The sequence below is a fragment of the Dreissena polymorpha genome, chromosome 11 (genome assembly GCF_020536995.1).
Source record: "Dreissena polymorpha isolate Duluth1 chromosome 11, UMN_Dpol_1.0, whole genome shotgun sequence".
Classification (NCBI taxonomy): domain Eukaryota; kingdom Metazoa; phylum Mollusca; class Bivalvia; order Myida; family Dreissenidae; genus Dreissena; species Dreissena polymorpha.
This window is the reverse complement of record NC_068365.1, coordinates 85,653,627-85,667,217: the sequence shown is the minus strand read 5'-3', so window position 1 is coordinate 85,667,217 and position 13,591 is coordinate 85,653,627. Positions and strand designations below refer to the sequence as shown.

At 33.8% G+C, this 13,591-nt stretch overlaps 1 protein-coding gene across 1 annotated transcript in view; it reads right to left on the bottom strand.

The window, feature by feature from the left end:
* Positions 1–676: 676 nt before the first annotated feature.
* Positions 677–13,591, bottom strand: part of LOC127851610 (discoidin domain-containing receptor 2-like) — a 177,726-nt gene continuing 164,811 nt past the window's right edge. Inside the window, exons 16-18 of the mRNA XM_052385439.1 lie at positions 11,374–11,571; positions 8,267–8,501; positions 677–7,634 (exon numbers count right to left, since the gene is read on the bottom strand). Coding sequence (XP_052241399.1) covers positions 7,302–7,634; positions 8,267–8,501; positions 11,374–11,571 — 766 coding nt within the window. The 3' untranslated portion in view covers positions 677–7,301. The remainder of the gene's footprint in view (positions 7,635–8,266; positions 8,502–11,373; positions 11,572–13,591) is intronic.

Sequence of the window (13,591 nt, the reverse complement as noted above, 5' to 3'; positions counted from 1 at the left end):
TCTTGCATCTGATTGGACAATGGGTGTATTATTGTAAACAAAGCTTGTGTAAGGCATAGCCAAAGTCAGAAGCAGATTCAGATCCTAACTGACGCCTGAATCTAAACTCACATCTGTATGCAGTTTCTCGTTCTGCGGATTTTCAAGCAGGTATTTGTAGCCATTATGTATCTAAGGTTGTAAGTCACTCAAAACTGTGTGTGCATTACTCTTATAGCTCATCACTAATTGCTGTGCCCTCTCAAAGTTATTCCAATTGTTCCCGCGAGCGACATGTTCAAAGTGAACTATGTTATATCGACAATCTTTGTTATGACCATCAAACTTTTCTGGGGTCTTAGCTTTTTGCACGCTATGATAAGTTTGGTTGGAAATGTGGTCTTGATCTTTTCTGCTGTGATTGTGGTGTAAAGACATATTTTGGTGGTGTGTGAGGTATGTTGATGTTTATCAATATGTATGGAATAGTGAAAAGTCAGCTTTGGAAAACATATGTAATAGTGATAAGTCAGCTTTGGAAAACAATCAGTATTTTCATGAAATTTAATATTGCCTTGTTGATGATCCATGTTGTCTTTTCGTTCACTGCAAACACATGAATTAGTGATTCATAAACTGGAAATGAAACATAGTGGTAACGCTGGGCTTGACTGTGAACAAACAAGAAACAATAATGCACATGTTTCAACATTGTTATTTAATTTTGTTAGAGGGCTAACACCTCTAAGATCATATACCAGTAACGAAGTAAATGTCTTGTACACAAAGTCTGAAATAACAATAATATGGCTTAAATATAGTTGAAGAATAACAAGAGATTGCCAAGCAATACGGTCCCCTACCGGTGAAACACCACCATTGTCAGTAAAAAAATTATTTTTTTTATTTGTTGCCATAGCAACCAGAATTCTTGACGTAGGAACAAAATGAATTGCATTATCTCCATATTGCCATCTGTCCATGTTACAAGTTTCATGAAAAAATATGAAGAACTTTCAAAGTTGTCGCAGAATCCAGAAAAGTGTGACGGACTGACAGACAGACAGACAGACAGACAGACAGAGCGCAAACCATAAGTCCCCTACGGTTTCACCGGTAGGGGACAATAAGACTTAAGTCACATCAATGTGCCACAACCACAATAGGGTTAGCCTAAGGAAATATTAATGGACAATTGGAAAACAAAAATACAACACAAACCCTAAATCTGACTAGATATAATAGTTTTATGAACAGTTTGATTAGTTTGTCCAAAGAAACTATTTTACAGACAAATGCAAGCGTATAAAAGTAGAGGATATTTTATTAGTAATACAAACAATAAAAATGTATTTATATTAATTTTAAATAACAACCGATTAAATGAACATATATTTTCTTCGAATCTGAATCAAAATCTTGATTCAAACTTCGGAATTTTTTTTCTAAATGCAAACCTAAAATGCTATTTTTGTTTGACATATGTTATCAGAATATTTTATCCTATCTTTCAACATTTCTGATTAAACACACATTATATAATAAACAAACAATGTTTCATTAAACATGTATCCTGAAAATCCTGTGTATATATGCCTGAATTTGAAACTTCTTCATTTATACAGAAGCTACATACAAAACCAATCAAAACAATTTTTCGAAAGTTTAGCATAAATAATGCAGTTTGACAATACAACTGTTTAATGATCAACTCATGTTTTGGTACTCGTAATGGCTCATAATTAACAAATTCAAAACTAACCACATATAAGCTTGCAGGTTTATGTATAAGCAATATTAAGGTCAAAAACACCAATCACATATTTGGATTGTTTTATTAAATAATTTTACAACTTTTCGTTTTACGAGTATTAAGCACCAACATTTTAGAAAGAAGCATATGACTTGTTCATATAGATAACTATGAATATATCCACATAAATAATATTAGCCGTGCTCTGGGAATAGCAGGCTTAGATCATGTGCCTGTCATCACAGATTTGCCTGTGCAGACACCACTGGGATATCAGGGATGACACTTTCCAAGCCAATTGTATTTTTCTTTATTGGAAGTCTCTTCTACGCAAACAAATCAGGTTAGGTGGAAAGTGTCATCCCTGATTAGCATGTGCAGGCTGCATAAGCTTATCTGGGACGACACTTTACGCACATGCATTAAGCCTCATTTTCCAAGAGCAATGCGCATATCTGTACAACATAGTATATACAATATTTACATCTTTATATGTGACGGTTTAAATATGAATGGAATGGACTATTACGCACAAACAATATAAAGAAAGAAGCTGCAATGTGGAATCAGTGATATTTATGGCTTTTATTTCCTAGTTTTCACTTTTTTCATAATATTTATTTTTACTGAAGAATACGCAGGAAAATTACCACAAAACCTGTTAAACAGTTCTTTGATGAAAATAAGCTGACCAAAAATATCAATTATGACGCATCGGATGTGTTCAACCATTGCTTAAACTCAGAAAGGCTAGCTTGTGAGTAATGAGAACATACAATCACTGCATGTATGAAGCAAACGTCTATGCCTTTTAAATTTAATTCATAATAAAACAGAAGAATTGACAAATGTAAGTCATATATAAATAAGTCTGCATATTTATCTTAATATCGCAGAGAACATTACATTAATTTGCAGCAGTTAAAAGTATTTTTCTTTTAAATGCAGTTTGCTTGTGGAACTCCTGAGAGTATGTCTGATTTTATATTTAAAGCTATCACCTTTACCCAATAGCTTGGGATACTTTAATCTGTTTGCTGCTAACACTATGCACATCAATTATAGCATAACTTAATAAAAATAATTTCCAAATAATGAATTTCTATATTTTTCAGAAATACAAAATTTACGGTTAACTTAGAAAACTTAAGGGGAATACTTTCTTTTTAAGTCATGCATTCACATAAATAATTATTTTGTTTTAGAGCCAAAGCAAATACATCCAAAATCTCACATATTGTTGATTCAAAGCAGATGTAAACAAGTTTCTAAGGGAGGTAATTAGGTGATTAAGGCGCTTGCAATAGACTAAACTCACATCAACATTAATGGAGTAAGGCTATTGGATTCTTTGCAAATTCAGTATAAAAAACAACATCTTGGAAAGTAGTAATTCTTCCCAATTTGCACAATAAAAACTACAACATGGATCATGACAATCACAACATTGATGATAATGGGATGATACATAGAGAATACTAGGTTAGCGTTGAATACAGAGAAGTTTATATTGCGAGGCTTAGAACGCCGGAAGCGCGAGCCATGGCGAGCGCTTTCGGTGTTCGAGCCGAGCAACATAAACTTCTCTGTATTCAACGCTAATCCTAGTATTCTATTTATCCCATTTGATTTTTTCAACGTGACATTTAACATAAATAGATCTAATAACCTTAACAATAATTTTAATTCAGTCATAAAAGCGTTTTAATTAAAATCTAACAAATGTAACCATGCGTAGTGATATACATGTATTTGTTCTGGTACGCAAAATAGTCTTTAAAAAATTCACACACAAACTGTAAAACAAGTAAAAATATCACCATATGCCTATATTCAATTTTACGCAGTATGCGAATTTTAACACATTACGACCGCGAAAAGAAGATTTTACTTTACTATAATTTATTTTATTTTCGAAAGAAAATGATCAAAATCCAATATGGCGGCGATTGCTCCTGACAAAATTCTGTCGATGTCAACATACATGTACACCATCGACGACCTAGTTCTGGCTACCATAACTTAAAATGTCGCTTTTTATGATTTTTGACTGGCGCGACTTTGTACAGGTCTGTCAATACTAAATAAACTGTACGCTGAAGTTTCTTTAGCTATCGAAGACCTTGACAATTTTGACGAGTAAACAGACAATTGCAGCGACTGACACTTTATTTGACAAAATATACAGGGCAATACGTTTTCCGACATCGGACAACGAGTTTAAGGACGCGCAAAACGTGTTTTTATATAATGTTAAGGGTATGCCGTGTGTGATCCGATGCATCAATTGCGCCCATGTTAAAATCATTTCCCCGAGAACAGGGAACGACAAAAGTACAAACAAAAATCAAAACACGTAAGAACTAGTATCTTACCTTTAATTATCCTTTAAAATCCATCTAATAATCCATTTAACTCAATAATTGACGATTTTGCATCTAGGGTCTTTAATAATTATTTAAGCATAGTTAAATAAAGACCCTTATGCCATTCTATCACTGTATTCAAATGAGTTTATGAACGCGATAAACTTTCTTCTTCGTCACACGCTACGTCATGTACTCTACATTTCTGCTGTTCAAATGAACCGGAGCAGTTTATCTAATAATGGGACGTTCCCAATTCCAGTGTGGTGCTATTTTTACCATCTTATACTTTACACAGCTCTATGCCTAACGTGAATTAAATAGGAAAGCAAACATAGCAGATTATTCATGAACTGTGCGATATGTGTATGGCTTGTTGTACATTCTTAATATTTAAGTTAAATGTCAAAAGTATATGCTTTGGTTATAAACAATGCACATTACACGAAATAAGGAAAAAGTGATCAATTGACAATTCAGATATGTCGACATACAGTACATGTAGAAAACATGTGAAATAAGTCGCGTTTATAATAAATCGTCAAAACAAATGGGGAAAATGACGCAATAAGTATGTCATTTTATGACGCCATCAATCAGCTGATTCATTATACGGATGGCGAAAAATTTTGTCATATGACTAGATTTAAAGGTTGAAGGTCGAATAATTTTGAAGCTTAAGTTTTTTCGACTTTGTTTCTTATGAAAAATCATTCAGTGGTAAAGTAAATATAAATAAAAAAATAACAAAACAAAAATCGTGTAATTTTATATTTTATGTCAACATTTCTTTTGGTGAATATGTCATATATATATTTTTCTGCAAAATATGCACATTTTCTTCTAATGGGTGACCTTAAAATTCGATCAATGAACCAAACAATATCGACCTAGTTTTAGCGCATATCGCATGACGTCATTTAAAAAGTAGTCCGTGCACGCGACAGGTATATTCCACAGTGTTGAATACAAGCAAGTATATTTCACAACGTGTTATACCGTCAATGTCGCGGTGAAAATGGGATAAAATTTTAAACATAATTGCACTCGTTTTAAGTGAGATAACTGATGAGGCAATAGCAGAAAAAAAATATATCTCCCTCTGGATTAATACCTAGTATGATGTTAAAATTATCTTTTAAGTAACCATTTGATGATAACATTCAAACATAGTGATATAAAATTAGTACATGTTCTTTCAAATATATCCTTGAATTAATAGTTTAAATATTCTTTAAGCTTTTTTCGTATATTATCAGATCCCACTATCAGTACATGAAATAAAATTGATATTTCATGGTTCATATGTCAACAGAGTAACCAAACTCTGGCTACATCTTCATCAGGTAACAATTAAATCACCAGCAGAACTTACAGCTCTACTCATGACTTGTAAGCCTGGAATGGATTTCATGACCAGAAGGAAATGCATAAACAGAGGAGCCGTGCTCTGTGAAAAGCGGGTTTAATGCATGTGCATTTAGTGTCGTCCCAGATTAGCCTGTGCAGTCGGCTAATCAAGGACGACACTTTCCACTTTTATGGTATTTTCTGTTTAAATAAAATATCTTCTTAGCAAAAATCTAGTTTAGGCGGAACGTGTTGTCCCTGATCAGCCTGTGCACGGAGCATATTTTGGCTCAAATGATTACATAAGACTGATGGAGTTGCACTAAGTCTATCATGAAAACTGAACATTCTAGTTCCAAGAGAAGGCAATGGGGAATGACTGATTTAATATATTTTACACTGTTCAGTAATGAACAATAATATCAACAAGCAAGCATACAGTCTTTTAAAAGGTAAACATGTAAACAACATCAGAATAATTATGCGCATAAATAAAATTAACAACAACACAAATATGGCACTAAAAACCGGTAATGAAGAATGAAGGCATAATGTTCAATGGTATTATAAAGCATACAAAGAGTAGATATTGAAAGACATTGTCAAATACAAACAAGCTGTATCAGATTTTAAAATATTCTGAGCATAATTTATCACACACATACTATTCTTGCATATACAGTTGCACTTTGCTACCCCAAAATGTGGTATTTAATCATTTAGGGCAGTTAACATTACAACTTCAAAATCGTACCAACTTCAATAAACAAAAGTGATTATATATTTTGTCTATGTGAGATTTTGGTTTTGATACACTCATGACTATCAACATTTTTGTTAACATTTTAGCATCTGAAAACAGCTAGAAGATATTCTGAACTTGCCATTAAAATGTTGTGTATATATATATAAATGAAAAGCATCTACCAGTAAATTATTTTTTCTCAATTCATTATTTTACATATTGTAATTAATGATTATTCCTAAACGAAACAATAGTGAAACCATTTTGAGGTAACAAAGTCAGACTGTACACTATAAGGAACACATTGCACTTGCATACTTTTGGTGCAAGATGATATGCTACTTCTGTTGAAATCCTTTATAATATTTAATTATCTACATTGACCATATTGTTAGACCTGCATGCACTTATTCATACATATAAATATAACCAATTAATACTTATAAACTCGGCATTTTTAAATAATAGTTTTCATTGTATGGTATTGTTTTTAATTCAGATTAATGGGCGGCACTTTAATATGATCTTCAAGTATAGATGCTTTTATTCCAAATTAGTACAACACAGACATTTTACAGTTTATTGCCAACACTGCAGTGTTTTAAAAAACTTTGAAATATATATATATACACCAGACATATAACAATATAAACGTTAGCACAAAATAAGAAAGTTATAATATAAGTTATTATTTAGTCAAGTCGTTGACTGTGATGTTTTTTAGTAAATAGCACAATTGGACACCAACAGTAGAATTAAAGGCTTCAAGCTTTCTTTCAAATAATATGATATGCTAAAATACCATATCCAAGCCTCAAGCACCCTCATTTGGAGCTCCTCTGCATTAACCATTGACAAAATTGTCTATTCATTTGGATACCACTCTCTATTTACCGTTGACAATAGTGTTTACTAATTTGGATCTCCTCTGTTTTTAATGTTGACAATATTGTTAACAAAAGGAGAGTGCTCTGCTATATAGTAACAACTCTGCTATATGCTCTTCTCACAGCACTTAATCTTGCTTCCAATTCTTGGCAGAGAACTGAATGAGACAAAAGCTTAGTTGTCACAGTTCAATTTTGATATCTACAGGAAGTCACAGTAACTAACACACTGGAACTTTTAATTGGTTCAACTTTTCATCTTTTGGATTGTAGCCCATGTTTTTTCGTAACAAGAACATGTGAATGTCTTTGAATGTGGGTCGCTCACAGTCAGAGCGGTTCCAACATTCGACCATCATGTCGTAAATCTCACGGGGACACACAATGGGCTGTGGTAGAAGCATCTGCTGTCCATCGTTTCTGTAGAAATGTCCTGCGTTCGTGATAACTTGATGATCACTTAGATTATCATATGGCTGATCACGGGCAAAAGTCAATATTTCCCATAGCGTAACTCCAAAGGACCAGACGTCGGACTGTGTCGTAAACTTGCCCTTAAAAATATAGCAAAGAAGATACAAGTCACAGTAGATTATGATCATTCCTAAATCAAATTGTAAACCAAAATCTGGAATAGCATTATAATTGTTGTATTTCAATGTATAAGATGAAGGAACACAATTCCATTTGCACATAACTTTCAATTCCATTTGTTAGAACATATTTTAGTATTATTTAAGTTCTTCTGTGAATTTACAAGTGACATGGACACATTAAATTCAATGCTGATGAGGGTAAAATTTTACTGTTGTATCTACCCCAGAAATGGCAAGCTCTTTCACCAGTTTTACATTTGAACTTTAAAAAAATATTAATACATTATAAAGTTTTCCACAAAACATTGGTTACATTGTGTGAGTCTAATGCAAGTTTTGACGTCATCCTGTGCATATTATTTAAAGAAAGAAGATATACATGCTTACATGTTAAACTTTATTCAGTATATACAAGTAATCTTTTTTGTAATGTTTTTATAAAACTTTGTGTTTTTATGAATGTTTGATTACAAATGCGTTTAAATACACCCTTCAAGAACATGTTCATGACATACTATGTATATAACATGAATGTTTGTATTAATACATGGTGAAAATATAATTTTGCACAAGAAAAGAAAAAGTGTTACCAGTAGTATTGACTCCCAGGCCATCCATCGTATTGGAAGCACAGCTCGTCCCTCTATCTTGTAATAGTCAGCACTGTACAAACTCCGACTCATCCCAAAATCAGAAATCTTGATTGTGAAGTTCGTGCCAACAAGGCAGTTGCGTACAGCGAGGTCACGATGCACCATGTTGAGAGACTCGAGGTATTTCATGCCAGAGGCAATTTGGGACGCCATGTAGATCAGGCACCCGTAGCTGAAATATGCGATATATAGTATGTACTAACAATATCGGATATTTGTGTTTTTTTTCAACAAAAGCATCTTTTTTAAAGAACAAGAGAACCATGATGGCCCTAAAGCAGCACTCACCTGAAGTCAAGGTACTACAATGGTTGAAGACTGTCAAGGTAATATAGTTGTAGACCCGATTTGACAAAGATTCAAACATGGCCTTGATATTGTCAGGATAACCATTTAATTCATGATTCATCAAGATTGAGTCTTACATGTGGTTTCTAAAGTGGTACTATGGGTTTTCAAAGATTAGACAATGTGACTTAATTTTAAGACACACGTGACCCCTTTTCAAACTTGGCTTGGATCTTGTTGAGATAGCATTCTGACGAAGTTTCATCGAGGTTGACCATAAATGTGGCTTCTAGAGTGGTAAGAAAGTTTTTAAAAGATGGACATGGTGACCTAGTTTTTGGAAGCATGTGACTTCAGACTTAATTCGATCTTGATATTGTTAAGATATTTACTCTGACCAAGTTTTATCAAGATTCCATAAAAAATGTGGTGTCTTATGAAATAACTAGCTTAAAGACGATGAGCATCGCTGGCCATGATTAGATGAGCTAAAACACTGTGCAAGTGATATAACTTAAACAATATATAGTTCAAGACAAAACAAATATTTATAATTATTTCAGGAGTACTTCAGCGTTGGTCAACATTGTGGCAGTGTCTACAGCATTTAATTTTTCCCAGACTTAGCTGTCATGATTCCTCACATTAATTCACAACTCACTGGAGTATTTTAAGATTGTAGACAGTAATTATTAATACCCATTATAAACAATTGAAAGGGAATGCTTCATAAGTTAACAAATCAAAATAGTTGTTGTTTTTTAATTGTGAATGTATCAATAAGTAACAAGTCTATTTAAAATAGTGGCAAACCAATTTATTTATAACAGAACAGGATTAATTTTCTTCAAAACTGCTCATTGATATGAACAATTGAAGCCCCAGTAGAAATAAGTCTTATGCAACAGCTGATTGCTTTGATTATAAGGAGATAAGTGGATTGCTTTGAATCAAAGTTGATTATAAGTGGATTACTTAGATTAAAATTAAATAATAAGTGGATTGCTAAATAAAAAGTATATTAAGTGATTTGCTAGGATTAAAAGTTGCTCATTAGTCAATTACTTTGATGAAAAGTGGATCATGAGTGGATTGCTAAGATAAAAAGAAGATTATAAGTGGATTGCATAGATACAAGGTACTTTATAAGTGGATTGCTGAGATAAATAGTACATCATAAGTGGATTGCTTAAATGACATGTAGATTATACATGGATTGCTTAGATAAAAAGTAAATTATATGTGGATTTCTTTGATTATAAGTGGATTAGAAATTGATTGCTTTCATTATACATGCATTTATTTGAATATAAGGGGATTACAGTGCACATTGTTTTTATCACATATAGATTATTTAAGTGGATTGATTTGATAACAATTGTTGGATGTTTTACAACAGCAGTCTGTGAGTAACCTGAATATTTTAGAGTTGATGGCATGTTATTTTTGCATTAATAGTCAGCCGGGGGAGGGGGGGGGTTCTCCAGCCTGTGTCACACCTGAGTATTTGAGCATTGACAGCGTGTGCGGAGGGCATCTCCAGCCTGTGACTCACCTGAGTATTTTAGCGTTGATAGCCTGTGCGGATTGACGTGATTATAAATGTAGTCTGTTTAACAATAGCAGTCTTTGAGTCACCTGAGTATTTAGTGTTGATAGCCTGCACAGACAGCATCCGAATAACTCACCTGAGTATTTTAGCGTTGATAGCCTGCACAGAGTTCATCTGAATGACTCACCTGAGTATTTTAGTGTTGATAGCCTGCACAGACAGCATCTCAATGACTCACCTGAGTATTTTAGTGTTGATAGCCTGCACAGACAGCATCTCAATGACTCACCTGAGTATTTTAGTGTTGATAGCCTGCACAGAGTTCATCTGAATGACTCACCTGAGTATTTTAGAGTTGAAATCCTGCACAGAGTTCATCTGAATGACTCACCTGAGTATTTTAGTGTTGATAGCCTGCACAGACAGCATCTCAATGACTCATCTGAGTATTTTAGTGCTGATAGCCTGCACAGAGTTCATCTGAATGACTTACCTGAGTATTTTAGTGTTGATAGCCTGCACAGAGTTCATCTGAATGACTCACCTGAGTATTTTAGTGTTGATAGCCTGCACAGACAGCATCTCAATGACTCACCTGAGTATTTTAGTGTTGATAGCCTGCACAGAGTTCATCTGAATGACTCACCTGAGTATTTAAGTGTTGATAGACTGCACAGACAGCATCTCAATGACTCGCCTGATTATTTTAGCGTTGATAGCCTGCACAGAGTTCATCTGAATGACTTACCTGAATATTTTAGTTATTATTACCTGCACAGAGTTCATCTGAATGAGTTACCTGGGTATTTTAGTGTTGATAGCCTGCACAGAGTTCATCTGAATGACTCACCTGAGTATTTAGTGTTGATAGCCTGCACAGAGTTCATCTGAATGACTCACCTGAGTATTTTAGTGTTGATAGCCTGCACAGATTTCATCTGAATGACTCACTTGAGTATTTTAGTGTTGATAGCCTGCACAGAGTTCATCTGAATGACTCACCTGAGTATTTAGTGTTGATAGCTTGCACAGAGTTCATCTGAATGACTCACCTGAGTATTTTAGTGTTGATAGCCTGCACAGAGTTCATCTGAATGACTCACCTGAGTATTCAGTGTTGATAGCCTGCACAGAGTTCATCTGAATGACTCACATGACTATTTTAGTGTTGATAGCCTGCACAGATTTCATCTGAATGACTCACCTGAGTATTTTAGCGTTGATAGCCTGTGCGGAAGGTGTCTCCAGCACGTGGTCCAGCAGAAACTGGTTGAGGTCTCCATACTTCATGTACTCCACTATCATACACAATGGCTCCTCCTCCGTACACACGCCCAGAACACGAACGATATTGGGGTCCCGTAGCTGGGACATGATCTTGATCTCCTTCAGAAAGTCCTTTCTGGAAGTCATGGAATAAATATATGAGCCGAATAAACATATGGGAAGAATTAACATAATTATGACCTTAATAAACACATGAGCCAAATAAAAGTATGAGCCAAATAAAAGTATGAGCCAAATTAACATATGAGCTGAATAAACAAATGGGTGGAATAAACACACTGGGTATGGGCCAAATAAACATATGGGCTGAATAAACATATGGTCCAAAAAACATATAGGCCAAATAAAAATATAGGCTGAATAAACATAGTTTTAATGAGCCGAATAAACATTTGGGCCCAATAAACATATGAGCCAAATAGACATATGTGCTGAATGAACATATGTGCCAACATAAACATATGTGATGAAAAAACATATTGGATAAATGAGCTAAATAAAGAAATGAGCCAAATGAACATATGAGCTTAATAAAACATATGATCCAAATAAACATATGTTCTAAACAAACATATTAGCCTAATACGCATATTGGCAAAATAAACAGACGAGCTAAATAACCTTATGACCCAAATAAATAAACGAATTAAATAAACGTTTGGGCAAAATAAACATATAAGACAAATAAATATATTAGCCCAATAAACATATGACTTAACTAAATGTATAAGCCAAATAAATATATAAGCCCAATAAACATATGTTCCAACTAAACATATAAGCCAAATACATATATATGCAAAATAAACATATGAGTCAAATTAATATGAGCCAAATAAACGCATGAGCCAAACATATGAGCAGAACAAACATATTAGCCAAACATATGAGCAGAACAAACATATTAGCCAAACATATGAGCAGAATAAACATATGAGTCAAATCAATATGAGCCAAATAAACGTATGAGCCAAACATATGAGCAGAATAAACATATTAGCCAAACATATGAGCAGAATACACATATTAGCCAAACATATGAGCAAAATAAACATATTAGCCAAACATAAGAGCAGAATAAACATATTAGCCAAATATATGAGCAGAATAAACATATTAGCCAAACATAAGAGCAGAATAAACATATTAGCCAAACATATGAGCAGAATAAACATATGATATGAGCAGAATAAACATATGAACCAAACATATGAGCAGAATGAACATATGAGCCAAACATATGAGCAGAATAAACATATGAGCCAAACATATGAGCAGAATAAACATATGAGCCAAACATATGAGCAGAATAAACATATGAGCAGAACATAAGAGCAGAATAAACATATGGGCCAAACATATGAGCAGAATAAACATATGGGCCAAACATATGAGCAGAATAAACATATGAGCCAAACATATGAGCAGAATAAACATATGAGCCGAACATATGAGCAGAATAAACATATGAGCCAAACATATGAGCAGAATAAACATATGAGCCAAACATATGAGCAGAATAAACATATAAGCCAACCATAAGAGCAGAATAAACATATGAGCAGAACATAAGAGCAGAATAAACATATGAGCCAAACATATGAGCAGAATAAACATATGAGCCAAATCTTTGAGCAGAATAAGCATATGAGCCAAACATATGAGCAGAATAAACATATGAGCCAAACATATGAGCAGAATAAACATATGAGCCAAACATATGAGCAGAATAAACATATGAGCCGTGCTCTGGTAAACAGGGCTTTATTCATGTGAGTTGTATGTAGTACCAGATTAGAATGTGAAGTGCATAAACAGGCTAATATGGGATGACACTTTCCGCCTTAATGGACGTTTTCTTTTAAGGAAGACTTTTGTAAACAAAATTTCAGTCAAAAGAACAATCCTTTGTGCTAAGATGCCTTTTTTGTTTAAAGCAAGTCTTTTCTTATAAAAAACGGTTTTGGCTGAAAGTGTTTCTCTGTGAAGCCTGCGCAGTCTTATCTGGGAAATGCTCATATATGTAACCTCCATGACCTTTTTGAGCATCAAAGACATAATAGTGTTGCTTTATACCTAGTCAAACTAACTGTCATTTATTTTTGGATCAAGGTAATTAGTAGAGCAAATTGAAC